At 53.4% G+C, this 18,302-nt stretch overlaps 6 protein-coding genes across 6 annotated transcripts; 2 read left to right on the top strand and 4 right to left on the bottom strand.

Annotated features, from left to right (window-relative positions):
- Positions 1–858: 858 nt before the first annotated feature.
- SODALDRAFT_334805 (adenylosuccinate synthetase) lies at positions 859–3,959 on the bottom strand. Its single transcript, XM_028612301.1, has 13 exons — positions 3,818–3,959; positions 3,411–3,463; positions 3,208–3,236; positions 2,915–3,150; positions 2,503–2,828; positions 2,266–2,417; positions 2,140–2,176; positions 2,046–2,080; positions 1,779–1,875; positions 1,651–1,719; positions 1,418–1,558; positions 1,317–1,343; positions 859–1,249 (listed from the first exon to the last, which is right to left on the bottom strand). The coding sequence occupies exons 1-13, from the start codon at positions 3,846–3,848 to the stop codon at positions 1,193–1,195; spliced, it is 1,290 nt and encodes a 429-aa protein (XP_028465490.1). The 5' UTR covers positions 3,849–3,959; the 3' UTR covers positions 859–1,192.
- An 804-nt stretch (positions 3,960–4,763) lies between these two features.
- SODALDRAFT_340858 (kinetochore protein mis13) lies at positions 4,764–6,497 on the top strand (the record flags this gene model as incomplete). The annotated part of the gene is made up of 4 exons (XM_028612994.1): positions 4,764–4,809; positions 4,879–5,679; positions 5,764–5,944; positions 6,041–6,497. The coding sequence occupies 4 exons, from the start codon at positions 4,764–4,766 to the stop codon at positions 6,495–6,497; spliced, it is 1,485 nt and encodes a 494-aa protein (XP_028465489.1).
- A 662-nt stretch (positions 6,498–7,159) lies between these two features.
- SODALDRAFT_279485 (DUF339-domain-containing protein) lies at positions 7,160–8,029 on the bottom strand (the record flags this gene model as incomplete). Its single annotated transcript, XM_028608172.1, has 2 exons — positions 7,160–7,680; positions 7,801–8,029. The coding sequence occupies 2 exons, from the start codon at positions 8,027–8,029 to the stop codon at positions 7,160–7,162; spliced, it is 750 nt and encodes a 249-aa protein (XP_028465488.1).
- A 461-nt stretch (positions 8,030–8,490) lies between these two features.
- SODALDRAFT_334801 (endoplasmic reticulum vesicle protein) lies at positions 8,491–10,082 on the bottom strand. Its single transcript, XM_028612300.1, has 3 exons — positions 9,668–10,082; positions 9,425–9,548; positions 8,491–9,307 (listed from the first exon to the last, which is right to left on the bottom strand). The coding sequence occupies exons 1-3, from the start codon at positions 9,875–9,877 to the stop codon at positions 8,985–8,987; spliced, it is 657 nt and encodes a 218-aa protein (XP_028465487.1). The 5' UTR covers positions 9,878–10,082; the 3' UTR covers positions 8,491–8,984.
- A 498-nt stretch (positions 10,083–10,580) lies between these two features.
- Positions 10,581–11,019, top strand: SODALDRAFT_279440 (hypothetical protein; the record flags this gene model as incomplete). Its single annotated transcript, XM_028608168.1, has 2 exons — positions 10,581–10,689; positions 10,790–11,019. Coding segments are annotated over 2 exons (339 nt in total), but the record flags the coding sequence as incomplete, so codon positions are not given.
- A 1,443-nt stretch (positions 11,020–12,462) lies between these two features.
- Positions 12,463–15,561, bottom strand: SODALDRAFT_279420 (hypothetical protein; the record flags this gene model as incomplete). Its single annotated transcript, XM_028608167.1, has 2 exons — positions 12,463–14,510; positions 14,706–15,561. 2 exons carry the CDS (start codon positions 15,559–15,561, stop codon positions 12,463–12,465), a joined length of 2,904 nt encoding a protein of 967 aa, XP_028465485.1.
- Between the last annotated feature and the right edge of the window lie 2,741 nt (positions 15,562–18,302).

Below are 18,302 nucleotides of genomic sequence, written 5' to 3'. Positions count from 1 at the left end.
GGTCAAGATTCATATCACCAAACCAGGATGTCTTCTCTGCTGGAGGAGGAGCTCCTGCACGGTCGTCAACCCCAGATAACATACACTGTTAAGTCACGGAAGTAGGGAGTTCCGGTTGCGCTGATGTTAAACACTAACGGCTGGCCGGGGTAATACTCTCCAAAGACGCCAGAGCCATCACGAGCAACACGGCCGTCATAATAACTCTCCGCTTGTATCAACACATATTTTTACCACAATCACGTTTACCACAATCACGTCTTCCTTTCTGTCACGACGAACGACTTCACCTCTTCCACTTTCTTTCCTGAACGCCGAACTCTGGAAGAAACGGCCGAGGAGACAGTCTTTACGGCGACATGAGGCAGTCTTTACGGCGACATGAGGCAGTCTTTTTTGTCTTGTCCCTGGGCAGTGCGTTCACCGGCGTGATTCGTTATTGTTTTCGCTTTGGGCGATTTTGAGCCCTTAATCGTTTTCTCTTCGATTGTGTGTATCTAGTTTACGATGAGATCGGGTATACATTAAAAGGGGGAGTACTGGACAGGGTGCTTTGCTTTCGTACTTTGGAAGGCGTCTCGGCCGGGGAGGAGGGAGTCCGGGGGAGGGATTGGGCACCTTCTGCCTCTGGCACTGAATTTATATGGACTAGGATCCGGTGGCAACAAGCGACAGTCGTCGCCATGTCATAGATGTTTTGGAGTATTTCAAAAAAGGGCGTTTTCAAAATGTCGGTTGCAATGTAACGTGATGAGGGGAAGCGAAGCGATGCCAATGTTGTACGTGGCATCAGGAACAGATGTACAAATCTATCATCAAAGTCGCGGAGAGTGGCCTATTGGGACAGGATCCTACTTGTGGGATAGCTGGGGATTCCGCTGAGATGACGTAAATGATGGTACTGGGATGACCATATACTCTGTTTTTTTGTCTTGCTGGAAACAAGTTGCCCTTTCTCGTTGCTTCTTCGGAGGCTGGAACTCCCTCAGGCGCCTCTCTCCCTCTCTCTCTCTCTCTCTCTCTCTCTCTCTCTCTCTAGACGTCCCTATAGCCCGGGACGAACCGACAGTCATCTTTTTCTAGCCCATGCGATATTTATATATATGACGTAGAAGCTAGGCATCAGACATACGCCCTATTCTATTCGTCTCCGAGTTCTAGTCCGATTTCCAGCGCTCATCCTGACACTTACCTAGGATGTGCGGTAGATCATGTCTTCGCGGTCGGGGCCGGTGCCGATCCACTTGATCTGACTTGCTGTCAGTAAGGAGAAGGGATAACAGTGGCTCGAGAAAAGGTGAAAGTATTGCGCTTACCTTCACGCCGACGAAGTTCTCGATGAACTATAGTCCTGTGGTTAGCCAAGAAAAAAAAGGAGAGAACGTGCTGCGATTTAGAAAGGGGCTTCAAGTCTTACGTGGACGTAGTCCCGCGCTTGGACCGGCAGATCCATGAAGGTCTGGATCTTGGCTGTTGGCTGGTTCCAGCCAGGCAGCTCTTGGTAGACCACCTCGACACGCTCGAGTTGGCTGAGGTCCGCGGGGAAGGAGGGGATCTCCTACCGAGATCGTTAGCAAGGAGCCAGCACACAGGCGTAGAATATCTGATGGCGGCGGTATCTCGGTCTAAGCAGGGTAAGTAAATACTTACTTCACCGGTGTCCGGGTCCTTGTAGGCGACTGCCACCTTGATCGTGGGGAACGTGTCGAGAACATCGAGCTGTGAGTCGGGAAAGTAAGTAGTGATCTTGGGCCATGGGTTGGACCATGCTGCCGTACCTTTGTGAGATTCAGGGCCGTGTAGTGGTTAATAGCCTGCAGATGGATAATCAGCATTACGATCATTTGTGCAGAGACGAAGTAGAGGATAGACGTACTGTGCTGTACTTCAGGACAACGAGGTCTGCGAGATGACGAGTCAGGTTTGTCCGCAATGAAGTAGAACCCTTTCACGGGCCATGCGGTCGTTGTAAGGGGTTAGTCGACTCACCGAGCCTATCCAATGTCAGTAAGTACCTTGACTGCGGTGGACAGAGAACCACTTACCAGCCGCATCTGCGTTTCCTTCCGGTTGATACTCCCTGAGCGAATGATTTCAGTCCCATGAACCCCTTCCGAAGAAAGACGCTGTTGCACCTACCCATTCCCGACCGATCTCCTGAAGCTTAGTGCCAGCCCTACCATCCCCATTAGTTGATCCCATTGCTCAAAGTATGGCATCACGGCAGGTAGCGCAAACAAGTTCTGGAGTGGAGGCACTACTTACTCTTCCGTGTCTTCTGTTACGAAGGGTCCTCCTCCTACTCTGGTGGTGTAGGCCTTGACCACGCCGATGATTTCATCAATCTTCGTCGGGTTGATGGCGAGACCTGTAAAAATGCCACCAAGGCCGGTATTCGACGACGTCACATACGGGTACTTAAATGTTTGTTAAAACCTCGGGTGCGCTGGCACGTCAAGCAGGCCGCAGGGGTGGGGGGTGGGGGGGGGGAATGATGCTCACCGTGCCGTAATCTATATCCAGCATGAGGGCATTGGCACCCTCGACGAGGATCTTCATGTTCTTGTCCTGGGCTTGCTTGATGAAGGCCACAGCGTCTACGGTGTACTTGGCTAGCTTGGGCCTGTATTCGTTGAACCTGGCAATCTCCTCTTCCACGTCATACTTGAGCAGGTCCCCGTAGCGCTTTTGGAAGGACGAGGCGAGACGACGAATCTTGGCCTCGAACAGCTCGGCATTAAAGACTTCGGATAGACGAATGCCGCTCCTGGCTGCCTTGGTGCTGTATGACGGGCCGATTCCGCGACATGTGGTTCCAATCTTGCTGGCTATAGACCCGCTCCGATGAGTTAGCCCCTTGCGGCCAGAGGTAGGTTTCTTTGCCTGCAGTGCGGAGACGAGGGAGCTGACTTGCCTCCGAGCTCGACCTCCTCCAGGCCATCGACGGCAACGTGAAGATCTAGGTCGACATGGACGCGATCTGAAACGAAGATGCGGTCATGGACGCCTTTCAGCCCCTTTTTCTCCAACTCGTCGAGCTCCTTGAAGAAGGAGGGGACATGGAAAACGACGCCGGAGCCGATGAGGTTGAGGTTTTCCGTCATGAGGCCCGATGGGAGCAGATGGAAGCTGTATGAGATGCCATTGGCACTATAGGTATGTAGGTTAGCGGGATCTTGGTATTGTGGTAGTCCCTGGGTTGCTTACACGATGGAGTGGCCCGCATTGTGACCGCCCTAAAAGTGGTGTCTCAGCATTGCCATTCCCATAGTAGCACATGCAATCGCGATCTTCTCGCGAATGCGTGAAGGATGTATACATATGGGTTTGGTGGAATAGGGGTCCGGGAATCCTAAGGTGGAATCCCAAATAACAAAGGCCCTAAAGGTAAAGGCTAGGAATGAACTTACAGCAGCCCGGGCGCATAGCTGGGCTTTCGGGGCGAGGATGTCGGTAAGTTTTCCTTTCTAAAAAAGCAAAACAACATGCCGCATGTCAGTCAAACACAGTCAGGTATGTCGTCGAGGAGATGAGCGTTTGCTTCGACTCATCCAGCCGATATCGGCTGAGCCTACGTGAGGAGCAAAGGAGCAACCGGATGAAGTCAAGTTGAATACATACACCTTCGTCGCCTATTCAATGGGCAAGTCTAGTCAGTAAGGGATGTATTAAGAAATGAAGACGTGACAAAAAGGGACTTTTATGTCAGGAATCGCGGGGCATATTATATCCCGGAGCGGAGAGTGAGAATGAGAGGGGTTTAACTTGAAAATGTTTCTGAACGAACTCGAGACCCTTGCTCAGATGCGCCACTTACCCCATTGGGATCCCAGGATAATGGTCGCCATGGTGAGATGGGATGAGAGGAAACGATAACGTCGGTGTTGTGAAGCTAGACGTCGTGGAGCTTTTTAGAGATCACGGGAGGAAGAAGAACATGAGAAGAATGTCCCTATTAAGAGAGGCGCAAAAATAAGAATTAAGTACGGGCCTACAAAGTTGAATCGCGTCACTGGGCCCGAGGCGGGACCTGGAACACCCGAAAACCGCAGGGGCGGCGCCATTGACTTTTTTGTGGTGGGGGAGGGGCAAACGCAAACTAAAATGCTGGCTAAGTACGGAGGTACAGAGTAAATTAGGCTCGCAGTCGAGTCACTCGACAGGAAGTCTCAGTTCTTACGTAAGAACACACGGATTAAATGATATATTCTATACACGCATAACTCGTCGATACACTGGGGGTGATCTGTGATAAGTGCATATGAGACCCCCGTTTATGCAGCATGCCAGGCTCGAGAATTTATGGGTCACCATGCCATGTAATCCCCTGTCAGAGAACAGGTACGTACCGCATCGACCCCCCAAACAGGTCGAATCGTCTCTTCCGGTAAAGTAAACAGTGCAATTCAAAGCAGAAGAAGCAAAACACCAGCAATTTGCGCGCTTCGCAACCCACCATCGCGACTATTTATCACGACCCCTCGGCCCCGCGACAATCCTCGACCCATCGCTTTTTTTACTAGGCTTGCCGAATATATCGCCTCGTCTCAGCTACCTACCACCTGAGCACACTGCATCGCGTCTTTCGGCGACTTGATACCCGGGCAGAGACGCGACTCTCCGCCCATTGGAGCATCGCGTCCCCTGGCTCCCGACACTCATCTACCGTTTCTCTTCCACGCTTCAGCTCAATGACTTAAATTGACATTGCGCCATCCATGACGACCGTACTACGAATATTAGATCCGTTACAAGTCAGGAGCATGAGCAACGAGCAGCCCGAGCGGAGGAAAAGCAAGCGCCTAGCAGGTTGAGCATTATCCCGCCCACCCTTTCCCTCGGCCCAAACGAACCACCGCGTACTGACCTTGCATACAGGGGCATCTGTTTTTGACGAAAGCGATGGCGATTTTCTTTTTACGCGTGCCTCCAAGCGAGCTAAGACGACACCATCTTCAGAAGCCGAGCCTGAACCTCCAACAGCAGCCCCAGCCCCAGCAACCACAAAGAAGTCTGCACGCGGGAGACCACCAAAAGACCCCGCCAGGCCATCTCCGCGGTCATTACAAACATCTGCCAAGGGAAAAAAGTCGACGGCGAAGGACACGACCGAACCGCACAGGAAATCGTCACGTCATGAATTTAGTCCAGAGCCCAGCGTATCAGATGAATCCCAGCTTGTCGTACCGAAACGGAGGACCAGGAAGTGCGCGCATGATTCAGCCGAGAAGGCGGACGAGCGGCCGCTTCCTAACGGGGCGGCGGCTAAAAGGAAACACGATCACCACCAGGTGGACGCGTCCGAGAGGACGCCGATGGATGCGCCTCGTCACCGCCCACCGTCTAGTAGCGTGGACGACTCGATCGAATCCCAGAAGATTGCGCTTCCCGTCAGCGACACTCCTGTTATCAACCGGAACAAAGAGATGCGGAAGAACGCCAAAGGACCCCGTAGGAGCAGCCTGGGCATGCGGGGACGAAGGGCGAGCTCCCTCATTGAGAACGGCCACAGCGCGACGCCACATCATGCTGTTGACAGTGCCGAGTTCTATAAACACATAGAAGCCGAGGGGCTGATGGAGCCGCGTCGCATGAAGCAACTTCTTACTTGGTGCGGCGAACGGGCCCTTTTACCGAAGCCACCCCACGGCTCGACGAATGCCCACATGATCAATGGAGGTAGGTTCATTTCGATTCGACTCGGTCTGTCCCGCCTTGAGCGGATTGCGGCCGAGGATCGATCTTGTTACTAACAACATATAGCCCGAGCCATTCAGGAATCGCTGCTCAAGGACTTTGCCTCCAAGTCGGAATGTTGGAATTGGTTCAACAGAGATGAGGCAGCAGCATCACAGGTACCAAAGCCACCCGTGAAAGTAGAGCCGAATCCAAGGAATTTGGAGCACCAAGAGAAGATTGAACAACTCGAGCGCAAAGTGAATAGGTATGAAATCGCTGAACCCCGCGTTCCCCCGTTTTCTTTTCCCCTTTTTGTTATCCGCCCCCCCCCCCACTAATCACATCTAATGTTTCGTTACAGTTTGAGAGAAGAAAAGAAAAAGTGGCTCGCCTTGAAGAACACACAGCCCGTCGAGCTCCCCCCTTTGTTCCCGGAGTCCGGGTCGTCCGAAGGTGCACCGCCGGGTGCCAGCTTGCCGAACCTGAAGTACCTGGATGCCAGTGAGGCGCAAATGCTGAGCTACGTTACCGATCCGGGATCCTCATCCGACGGACTCCGAAGAAAGGTGCAAGCGAGGATAAAAAGCGTGCAGTCGACACTCGAGTTCAAGATGGATCAGCTGGCAGACGGGGTACATAAGCTTCTGCAACGAGTCGACACGGCGGGACGTGAGGCCGACAGAGTACTCGCGCTCAGTGCGGCCCGGCTCAAGATGCGCGAAGAAAAAGAGAAATCGGCGACGGGCACGAAGGAGCTTCCTACCATGGAGGTGCTCAGGAGTCTAGGGCGGATATTGCCCGAAGGAGTGGGGGACTGAATGAAGATGGGACTTCTTTGCTGCGGAGTTTTCATGATATCACGATTGGAATGAGCGACAGGTCGGTTAGGGAGGGAAGAGATGTTGTTTATTTTTTTGCCTCGATTCCCCCTTACTCGGCTTCTTTTTTTTTTGTTTTTTGGTGTGGAACCGCCTCCTACGGGACCAGCGGAATGGATTCGCTTTGCTCGGTGATAACTTGGGGTTTGAGGGGGGTACTGGGGCCAGCGTTCGGCAGGGAGTCCGGGAGCGAACGAACAGCATTGCAGGGGAGTACCGGGTGGTATACCAAAGCCTTTCTCTTCTTTTGTTTTTCTCTTCCTCTTTTCGTTCTATAATTGGATTTGATGTTGTCTCTTGTCTGGCTACATTAGGGATTTCTGGACCTGTACACATGTATGACCCAGACATTCTCTGGCGCGACTGTTGGGTGGACGCCGTGAATCCATACATCCTTTTTCCTCGTCCAGCCTTCTTTTCGCCTGTTGCCCTCTCGGGTATGGTTACACTAGGTACTATACAAGAGATATATATTCACGGGGCCCAGACCGTGCATGCGCATAACTCTCTCGACCTTCTGCCATTCAGGTGCCAGGCCCCATGTGCCTCAGACCCTCCACCTCCTTTCCCCCTTTTGTGAAGGCGCAACAACCACATCGTCATCATGATTTCCCAGTGCTCTGGACGTCAAAGAGAGGGGGCATGAATGCCATGCCCTCCCCTGTCTGACCTCCGGCCTTCCCCGAGCTGGGATCGGCCCTTCGGCTGCGAACGTGTTCCCGGAGCAGGCGGAGGATCTCGCTGTCACGCCAGCGCGACGGGACAGGACGGTAGGCCGGCTTGAAGGTACCCACGGTCTGGGCCCACTCGCCCTCGGGTCGCGGCCGGACGGGAATGTCCTGGCCTACGGGCGGGTCGGAAGCGCCGGCATCGACCGTCTTTCGCGACCCGGGGGGCACGCCGCGGTAGGCCTCGCCGCTGGCGAAAGTGGCGGTGTCGAGGTCCCGGGGTTGCTGCTCTTGCGATTCCTCTTGAGTGACCCAGTAGTAAATGTCCCAGTCGTTCTCGTCGAGGAAGCGGTCGTATTCGGACATCAGTTCCACGGACATGGTGGGGAGGTGGGCGTCGGCGAAGGTGGAGAGGAGGAGGTCGGATTCCAAAGTGCCGCGTTTTCGAGATTGGTCTATGTTGGGGTGAATGATGGCAGAGATTAGCGCCCGGAAGTGTCAAGGGGTTGCGGGTCACTGGAAGAGTAGAGTAGAGTAGAGTAGAGTAGAGATAGGGGAAGGGGGGGAAACCATACAGAGGAGACGGGCGCGTGTGGTCTTCGCATCTTCGCCCACCCTCCGCAGGGGTTCGATGCGAAACTTGGCGCCCTGCAGTTCGCCGACTTGAAGTTCGGCCTCGGATTGCGGATCAGTCGGGCCTGGTGAACTGGCGCCGGACTTTGAGGAGAGGAAGGCACGGCGGGTAAGAGGGGCGAAAAGGTGGCGCCGGGCTACCGGGCGGAGAGCTCGAGAGAAGTATGCCATTGCGACGGACAAACGGTTGTCCAACTTTTGGTTCTGTTCAATATGAAAGAAGCTGCGCCGTGAAGTTTGCGAGAGTTACACGGGTCTATACGGCTAGAGTCGAGGGGGAGGGAAAAAAGAAACTGCACATGAGAGAGTGCCTTGTCGCAGTGTCAACGGCCGTGTGCGTGTATTGCCGGTGATTTTGCATGTCGCTTGTCCGGGCAAAAAGTACCGAGGCCCCACCAAACACCAAACTCCGTAGAGAGCACGGTACGTAGTGCGAGGAACTACCTTAGTACCTTACCTGTATTTGACATCATAGGCAGAAGATGCCTGGTAACCAATAAATAAAGGTACGAATTGGCCTACGCATGTCGAGTAGGATTTTGCCCAGGAACAGCATATATACCAACTGTAAACTATCGTGACAATATAGAAAGTAGTACTTTCGCAAGGCATTCCTGCAATTCGTTAGGTCGTTGGAATGATCAATTAGCCTATTGGGGTTAAAGCAAGCTGGGTAGGTAGGGTAAAAAGACCAAGTATATAGGAGTTCAGAGAGACCACAATTGGGCGCGGAATGCGAGTTCATCGACCAAATTTCTAGTGCAATGTGCCAAGGCAAAAGGAAGGAACAAATGCAATGAGGCTAATTCTGTATCATTCATGAGTTTATGAACCACCTCTGGATTTAGGGCAATAGATAGACCAGAAAAACACGCCCTTTGAACTCCTGGACACAAATGAGTGCCCACGGCTGCTGTCCTCTCGAACACACAGACAACCCGGCACCAGTCGAGCATTGTAGACGCTGTGACAACGCGGCCGCCATTTATAAATATTTATCGTCCCTATCCCTCCCATGAGGCCCGGGCTCTGGCCCGACCCATTCTTCATCCACCTCCGTGGCAGTGTCAAACTGCCACATCCCGTCTTCTCAGTCCACACCAGCCTAGGCTGTTTCAAGGAACCCTTAGATCAAATGCTTCGACCGGAAATACGCGCGCAGGTACATGATCTGCCACACCCAGAGAGCCAACAGCACGAAAGTGGTGCAGAAGCCGAACCACTTGACACGGGTGTTGGTGCTCTCGTTGGTGTCGCGCAGCTTGTGCTCGCGGGCCTTCAGGTAGTCCATCTCGGTGGTAATTTCCGCCACGAGCTCCTCGATGCGGCGCACCTCGGCCTCCACGGGCTTCAACTTCTCGGTGGCCTGAATGGCGGCCCAGTCTTTGGCATCAGCTCCGATGTCGATGTCGAGCTCCACCTCCACAAAGGCGTTGGGAATGTTCAGCGCTGCAGAGCGGTACCGGCATCATTAGTCTTCTCCCACAGTCTCGAGTAGAAGCAAGAAAAGGGAGCGCCGGAGGAAAGGGCGGGAAGGGGAAGGGGAAGAAAATAAGTTTTCCGTACATGAGGTGAAAACGTTCTCGAAGCAGACGTCGAAGGGGGCGTCGGCGTGGGAAGTGAAGACCGTTCGCTGCTCGCCGGCCACATCTTTGGGCTTTCCATACTCGTTGCCTACAGCATCCTTGATCTGTCACGGACACGAAAAAAGATACATGTTAGTTGGGGGTAAAGAAGAGAAAGAGCGAAAGAGCGAAAGAGAAATCGGAAGAAGACAGAGTCAGATCTCAACTGAATCGGTTCACGTACGTGCATGTTGACAGTCATGCCATCTCCCTTATATCCTCCCACGGTCGCTGTCACGACGACAAGGGTATCTTTGGTCAAGAAGTTGCGTATACATCTTTCCTGCCTCACATGACGCGGCGTAGCATGCAGTTCGAACTTGAGGGCGTGAGCTGTGCAGGCGAGAAGGATAAGGCTGCAGATGTACTGCAGTAACGATCGAGTTGCTGCCATGGTCCGGCCCCGTCTATATCTCTATTTCGATATCGTGTCGAGTCGAATGCGGAAGAAACCGAACCCCGCGTCGGCGGCGTCTTTGTGTTTCTGTGCGGGAGGCAATGGAGTCTCCTCGTGAGAGGTGGACGGGGGTCAATGTTGAAAATTGACCAGAGAAGGGGAGCTCGAGGGGGTTGTGCCAGACTTGGAGCCAACGTATCGCTCCTATGCTTTTTAGGAAATCTGTCGCGTTCGGCTGAGAGTGGACACACCCCTGTCATCGTAGCTCAGTATGACCAATCATAAGTCCTTTTCCACGTCCATCCGGAACCCAACGTCTGCTGCCTCACGTGGGGCATTTCAGCCTCGTCCCGAGCCTCGCCATATTTTTTTTGGGTAACTTCGTACCTTGTATTCCTTTGGACGGATAGTTTCGGCGACATTCGCGACTCGACTTCCCAACATCTTCCCAACTGCCATCAAGACACCTACCAATTACTCACCTATTCTGGAACACCCACACTCGCTTTAGTTCACTTGCGACTCTTTCATGACAAGATGCCCAAGTGTAAGCCCTTCCATTGTTCCCTTGCAAAGGTTGACTGACGAAGCTAACTGAAACCTGGTTTCCTGTAGTCTTCTGTAAGCGATTTCTTCTCGCTATTCCTAGCCGCGATCCCGCACGTCGATATCGACCCGGGTACTAACCGTCAATGCTCACCACACAGGCGACTACTGCGACGTCTACCTGACGCACGACTCTATGAGCGTGCGGAAGGATCACAATAGTGGCCGAAACCACCTTCGCAATGTAGTCGACTACTATCAACGTACGTCCCCAACACAACTCACAACGCATCCGTCGTCGGGCCTCGACCACATGGTCATATCGATGTCCAACCCGAGCTAACTATATCCCGCCCTTGATAGAAATCGGTCACGAGAAGGCTCAGTCCGTCATCGACTCCATCACCTCGTCTTACGCCGCCGAAGGCCAGGCCCACGCGAACCCCATGCTCCCTCAAAACCAACCTGGCCACGGCTTCCCTCCCCCTCCATTTCCCTTCCCAGGAGGTGCGTCGACCCATAATGGCCTTTTTTTCTTTCTTTTTCCTTATCCTATTTCGCCAAACTCGGCGAGAACTATGCAATGTGGCTGACACTCTTGTCCATCTTAGGCGTACCTCCTCCTTTTCCCGGAATGCCAGCTGGTGCCCCTCCATTCCCACAAGGCATGCCTCCTCGTAAGTATCCCCCCTTTCCTCTCTTTCGTTCGACTTCCATCGACTCCGCCTCCTTCGCCTGGAAGGCAAATTCTGACATAACACTCTCCAACAGCCCCAGGTCAAGGGCCCGGCCGCGGCGCGCCACCTTTCCCCTTCCCTCCGCCCACCGGCCCCAATGGCGCTATGATGCCCCCCGGTGGCCTCCCCTTCATCCCGCCTCCAGGCGCTCCAGGCGGTCTTCCATTCCCTCTACCGGGTGCCGCGGGCATCCCCCCTCCGGGAACCAATAGCGCCCCCGGTGCTGGACCTGGTCCCACCATCGCACCTCCCGGCGGTCTGCCGCCCAACTTCCCTCCTTTCCCCGGCATGCCCCAGCCCGGCGGCTTCCCCGGCGGCCCTCCCCCACCTCCCGGCACGTCATTCCCTCCCGGCCCGCCCGGTGGTCACGGATACGACAAGCGGTAGATGTCTTCAATGCCAGGCCACCACTATTTCGCTTCGCCGTTTCTTCCTCTTACGCTTGCTTACCTTTTCTGCGGGGGTTGGGTTCTGGACTTTGCTTAATCTTGCTGGAGTTTTATCGGTGTTGAAAGAGGCGTTTTGCGAAAAGAAAAAAAAAACCAAAGGTCACCACGCATTTTGGGATGAAACAGCGGGTAGTCATTTTTAGTACTTTTATCATCGCGAACATCCAAGTCGTAGTAGCCACTGACTGCTTCTCGAGGCCACCCGAAATATTTTGCCGTACGCCGTTCGAACCTAACGGGATACAGACGGGACCACAAGAGCTTAGGATAGGTTAGTTGCTGTAAACGTAAGGAAATAAGCCGATTCTTAACACCGCGCAGCACGAAACGAAGGAAGACATGGCCACATGATTGGGTGGAACCAGATAAACCCCGAGGAAGCCTCAATGCCCATTCAACTTGCGAATTTTGACAGGCCGGCCTGTACGCAGAGTGATATATCATGAAGCATAAGGGGGATCTAATGGTACAGATAGAAAGCAGTCAATATCCGTAGACTCGTTCAATCATGATGCGTGAAAAAGGGGCCACAACATGTCCTCCCAACTTCCAACTCGGCCACACCTCTAAAAGACAAGATCTCGTCCTACGTAGTCAGCGCTGCCCCCTATACAATGAATAGTTTCCAAAATTGAAGAGCATGCTGCAACCGATACGTCTTCGTGACGTACCATCTCGCCAAAGACCCTATCCTAACCCCCCAAAAGAATCGATTTCCAGCAGCGAAGATCCGGTCATGTACGTGTCCCGTAAACAGATATTTTTTCTTCTTTTCTTTTTCTTCTTTTCTTTTCCCCCTTTCGTTTTCATCAAGTAGCGTGGTTCATAAATCGTAACGATACAATGCGTCTCAGTGATGGCTGATGGAAAGGTTGGGCTGCTGCTGAGAGTCTCGGCGGTTGGCCCGCTGGATCACCTCCCCAACATTGTCCCTGACCTCTTGGGGTCGACTGATTTTTTGACGTAGTTCCCGCGTTCTCTTCTCCCTCCTCCGTTCGCTCATCCGCCTGGGTAGCTCCTGGAGTTCCCCAACTGTGTGGGAAAGGGAGAATCGACGTCTTCTGCCTGATGAAGCCGCTTGTTCCCCAGAACGCTCGCGACGCAAAAAGGGCGGGGAACGGCCGTCGCCGCCAGGAGCCGTGGATGGCCGCAAAGATTCCATTCTCTGTCTCAGGGATTGGGAGCTCGTCCGACGCTTCATCACGCGCAAGTTACCGCTCGGAGTCCGCCGAATGGTACGCCGATCTGTGCCGTGAAAACGATTCTCTGGGTAGTAGTCGTCTCCGTCCTGACGGGGCAGAATAGCGAATGTCCTCCTCATGCGTGAGCTCAGACTCCTGCGCGGCCGGTTATCTATAGGCGGATATCTGTAGGCTCGGTCCTCGTCGTCCGCACTTGGCGCCCAGTCATCGTCGTAGTCTCTGTATGTCGGTCGCCAGAATGGGTGGAGCTTGTCCTCCTCGACAGGAGGATCTTCCACGGTCGGATACGCATGAGCGGGCGTCTTGCCCTTCTCCCTTGCCGCTTCTAGCCCTTGGCGGGTATTGCGGGAGAGTGAGAGCGTGCGAGTGAGGAACCCGGGTCGACTTGCCTTAGGAGGGCAGCTTTCCGAGCGTTGTCGCCGACTAAAAGCTCTACGAACCAGGGAGGTGCTCCGCCGCGGCTTTGGCTCATCGATGTCATCGTCAAAAAAGTTGCCCAGTTTCTCCAGCCTCTCCTCGTATGGCGTCAAGCCCGATGGGGTTGCTGGAATGAATTGGATGGCTGGGGGTTGAGGAGGGGACCGCGGATTCCTCGGGGGAGAATCCACATCATCTGACGGAAAATGAGGCTGCGGAGGCGTGACGGGATCATCGGCGTCCGGCGCAGTGGCAGTAATCTTTGGTCTCTCTGGTGTACCCTCCGGAGTCGTCTTATCTTTCTGGGAAATGTCTGATGATTCGAACGATTTGGGCGAATGGTCAACCATGAGGATGGATGAGTTTTGGTGAGGGAAGATGCTGACAGCGAAAGCCTCTGACACCTCAGGGGCAGTCCCGTTGGTGTCAAAAGAAACCACTGAGAAAGGCGTATTCTTCCGTGAAGATTTCCTGTTGACCAACGGGTCGTAATGGTCCATGTCGGGTTTGTCATGAGAGTCTATTGGGTGCAGGTGATGGTCCTCCTGGCCCGACTCGAGCGAAAACATCCTCTGAAGTGTGTCTGGAGGCGCCTCGGTCCCTTGGGCCTGTGATGAGTGTTGGGGATCATTCCACGCTTTGAAGCTCTCTCCAATCATGGACCCTGCGCGCGAGTTATTGCGGCTTGTCGGCGCCGAGAGCGACGATGACCGAGCTGGTATAATAGGCGGATAATCCATAGTCCTATGATCTGAGCGATCTGACTCCGAAAGCGCCCTTGTTCCCCGGGATAGTCGGGTGAATACAGGGGTCGCGTCGCCGCTTGTCGAACCTTTTATACGTGGCGCCGAGCCGACGCTCATACTCCTGTTCGTCTTGCGGCTGCTGGTTGATCTCAAGGATGGAGTTTTCGGGGGATGTAGGGAGGACCGTCGATTTGGAACAACAACCACGGGAATTCCACCGCTTTTCCATATCTCGCGGCGGGCTTTGCTACTCGCGACTGAGTTGTGAGTCGCAGTAGAGGCATAGCTGTCCTGGCGTCTATCCGACGGACGGGTGCGAGGTCGCGGTCGTCGCGTGTCGTCCTCAAGTCTAACCAACGAGCTAGGAGGGGAGCTGCTAGGAGACGACTCGGTACCCGAAGCCCTCAGGGCTCGTCGCTTCTTCACATGCCTCAGCGTCTGTGGACGATGCGGCGTGGTTGTATCCACCAGCATTACCTCCACCACAGTTGAAACGTTTGACTTTGATGATACTCCTGAATGTCTTCGGTCATCTAAAACAGTTCGGGTATCCGGGGTGGACGGCTGTACCCGAGACGTGCCACGCATGGATGCGTCTCGCGGGGTTTGGTGAGCGGCAGATAACTGGTGCAAAGGCATGGAGCGCAGGGTCTCTGCGGCATTCGAAAGCGCGACAACGTCGTCTTCTAAGATCCGGGGTCTTCGCGGAGAAGCGCCGCCGGCGGGACGTGTTCCGCGCTCCTCAGAAGTCTTTCGTGATTTCCGGATCAGAGGGGACACAGGGTCAGGATTCAGGTCCTGCTCGTGTTCACTCGATGATATCGATTCCCTGTCAAACGTGATGAATTCGCCTTTCGTTCCCGGTGTAAAGTCTTTCTCGGCTGCGGAGCCAGTGTCATTCCCTGGACTGGACGACCGTGGCGATTGTTTTGTCCTGGTATCTGAGCCCGGACAAAGGGATAATTGGGTAGCGCGTGCCGAGGATGTCGGCCGTATGGTTAACCTGGAATCATCTTCGCCCGAGGAGGAGTAAGGCTCTTCTCTCGCCGTACGGAAAGATTCTGGTCGGGACCCCGTAGTAGACTTGGAGACGGAACGATCTCCAAAGACGGGTCGTAGAGGAGCCCTGGGGCGGCGATGGTGTTGCGGTGGGGTTTCGTCAGGCGTCGGGGGGCTCGTCGGGTTCGGTGGCGTCGCTGGTCGGTTGACACGAATATGAACCTTCTCCTCGCTGCGTGAAGGTGTACCGGGAAGAATCGGGCTCGGAGGCGGGATGGAGTGGCTGCTAGACGATGTCCGAGAGTGAGTCGGAGGGGTTGGAGGCATCGCAGGCCCGGCCCGAGCCCGCCTCGACTGAGAAACGGGGGATGTGGATCGCTGCAAGCCCTCTCTCAGAGTATTGGCTGTCTCGTCAACGAGGTCGTGCTGTCCAAACGTTGGCGACCTCCGGTCGGCCGAAGCACTTCGCGCTTGGTTCTGTTGTTTGGAGGGGTGCGGTAGTGATTTGTGTTTTCGAAACATTTTAGGGCCTGTTGAAGTCTGGTCGGACGGGTCATAGCCAGAATCCAAAGGCTGGGCTGTCATGATGGGGCGTGTATCATCAAATTTGCGGCAACGGTCATATAGAGGTGCTTGGGCGCTGCACACTACGTCGCGAGCGGTATTCGTTCGTGGTGCGATGAATGCCAGCGCGTCCCCCACCGCCCGCCGCAATCTAGCCGGTTCTGTAGGCTATGTCGAGAAGCCGAAAGGAGGGTAGACGACTCTTGGCATGCTCGGTAGGAGGATTGATTATGAATGTCTCGATTTTCGTGATGCGTTGGCAAGTTGGAAGTCAGGGCGGATGAAAGCTAGCCAGTGTTTCCGGCGGCTAGCGAGTCAGTGACAGGCGGTAGGTAGGTCGGAGGGATATAGGCAATCCAGAAAGAATTGTGTGGATAAGTTGAGAGCGATGGCGCCAAGAAAGGCAGATGTCGGCGTCAGCGAGACGGTGTCGAACTAGGTAGCAAGACTCAGACCAGAGCCAGACGGATCCGAAGATGCGAAAGCAGTGTATCCCCGGCTCTTGTATCTATGCAAGGTTCCCACAGAGAGCGTCGTCGGTCCGTTCGTCGCAGTCGGAAAAGAGCAGGGCATTCTATCAAAGGTGGGTATCCTTTAGATATATGGCAGGTCGTCGGTATGTTCGCATTCGTTCGTGGATAGAGTCAGTTGCATAAAGAGCTGTGAGACTCGCGGTCTATGAAGATGCGCAGGATTCTTCTGTGGCGGAGGCAGACAAATGAGCAGAATATTAAGTCATGATAGCTGCCGGGAGTTGTTTTCGAGATCCTTTTCATGTGCACTTTGGGGTGTTTCGAGGGTGAAGTGGTAGGTGGGAAAAAAGAAGCGGACTCGTGATTGGCAGTGAGGGATGAACAAGGCACGAGTACATGGGTCTGGTACTCTGCACGGGTACCTTACTAAGGTAAAATGATGGCTGGTCAGGACCATCAGATGTCCATGATCCCTAATTCCTGCCAAGTTTTTACTTCATAGGTACTTGGTACCATCTGTCATGTGTACTTCGTATGTTGACGGGAAACGAAGAACGAAACAGAAGTTGGTCACTGGTTACAGGTAACGTCCTCAAAGCGTCACCTTTCAAAGGAAGGCGGCGGCAGGGCAGGGATAAGAGGGGAACGTCGAGGGAGGAGGTTGGTAAAAATGGCAAGTAGGACGCACGAATGAGTACGAAATTATTACCAAGTATCCGTATCCGTACGGAGTACAAAGTAATCACTCCGTATAGGTACATATAAAAGTACTTTCGACAACAAACACATGCTTTCGTTCCCTAAAAGGTACCTTACAACGTACATCTTGAAGGGAACTACCGAGTCCAATTACGGAGCACGGGCAGGAACAAAGGAACTACGGATTATAACGGTTAATCCCGTGAAGGCCCGGAGCTGGAGCTTTACCCTATAACAAAGCCACTTTTATTAGGCACCTACAGCACCTATAATTACGATGTATATATAAGCATTGGCATAGATATAGCAGATATTGAGAGGCACGGAATAGTGTAGTAAAGCGTGTGAATTACTATTCTTTACCTATAGTAGGCCAGGAATAATGCTCTATAAGGTACGGAGTAAGCGTTACGACGTATATATAAAGTATACCTAAGAACCTTGGTAGAGATGTACGGAGTTAAGGTACTTGATAAATACCGGTACGCAGTCGCTGCTTAACCCACTTCCAGTCTAAGTTATCACTTCAGTGTTATCCTAATAGCGACCTGTTCACCGTTGACGTTGTTGGACTTGTTGGAGTTGGACCGGTTAAAATAAGTTCCGATGACCCACGTTTCAGTGAAAAATCGTGACACTTAAGCTGCCTAATCGGTTTTGCGAAGTACTTCGTAATTCGTACCTGCGACCCCGAGGTGGTCCTCTCTTCCTCGCGTCGGTCAGTTGTGAGGTGAATAACACGGACGAAGTAAGGTAGGCACCGAGGACTTATGTTTGTACAGAGGCACTTTCGTACTTTCGGATCCCATCAAACATGACTGTGAATATCTATGCCGTCTTCCAATGTCCGTCCTCGTCGCTCCCTGTATCGTCCTCCGTCTAGAAACTGCCAGCTACCGGGTAGCAAACGATATGGTAAGCCGACTGACTCTATAGCGAGGTGCGTCTCGGTCTGGTGCTCCTTGGGTTTTCGGACCTGACCGGTCTTGCTGCTGCCAACTCGGGGAATCACCGCAAAAACGTCTCGGGAATCCAGGTCCGCTTTGGACAAGACTTGCAGCAGAAGAAGCTCCTTGTTATGTTACTCCTTGGCACCGAGATAGATGGCGGCGGTATCTGATTCCACCATGAGTTTATTCCATCTTCGCGAACATCATGTCTTGCCTCATATGTTCGAAGTCCTTCTGCTTTTTTTACCTCTTCTTCTGGTCTTTTTTTATTTATTCTTCTTTTTCCCCCTCGCCCAAGCACATCCGATGTCGGGCCCTTAGCCTGCTGACTGACTCTCCTGCCGCGGACACACCGCGTTCGTTCTTCGACTCATGGGTCCTGGCCGAGGGGCTGATAGTCTGATAAGACTTGTCCGTACGTTGACCGTATACGAATTCCCCTCGACTGGGACACGTAGGTGGGCGATTTCGGAATCCTAAACCCGATGAAAATGAGAATTGGGCCCTCGGGGGGTTTTTTCCCCCTTAACAATTCGATATCATCATCGCCAAGAAACTACAAACCACAAACACACAACAAAACACAACAACGGAAACAGAGCCGATCTGGCATGTTTTTATCTATTCATATTGCTCAACG

This window comes from Sodiomyces alkalinus (assembly GCF_003711515.1).
Source record: "Sodiomyces alkalinus F11 unplaced genomic scaffold SODALscaffold_7, whole genome shotgun sequence".
In the NCBI taxonomy this organism is placed as follows: domain Eukaryota; kingdom Fungi; phylum Ascomycota; class Sordariomycetes; order Glomerellales; family Plectosphaerellaceae; genus Sodiomyces; species Sodiomyces alkalinus.
This window is presented reverse-complemented; position numbering and strand designations above follow the sequence as displayed.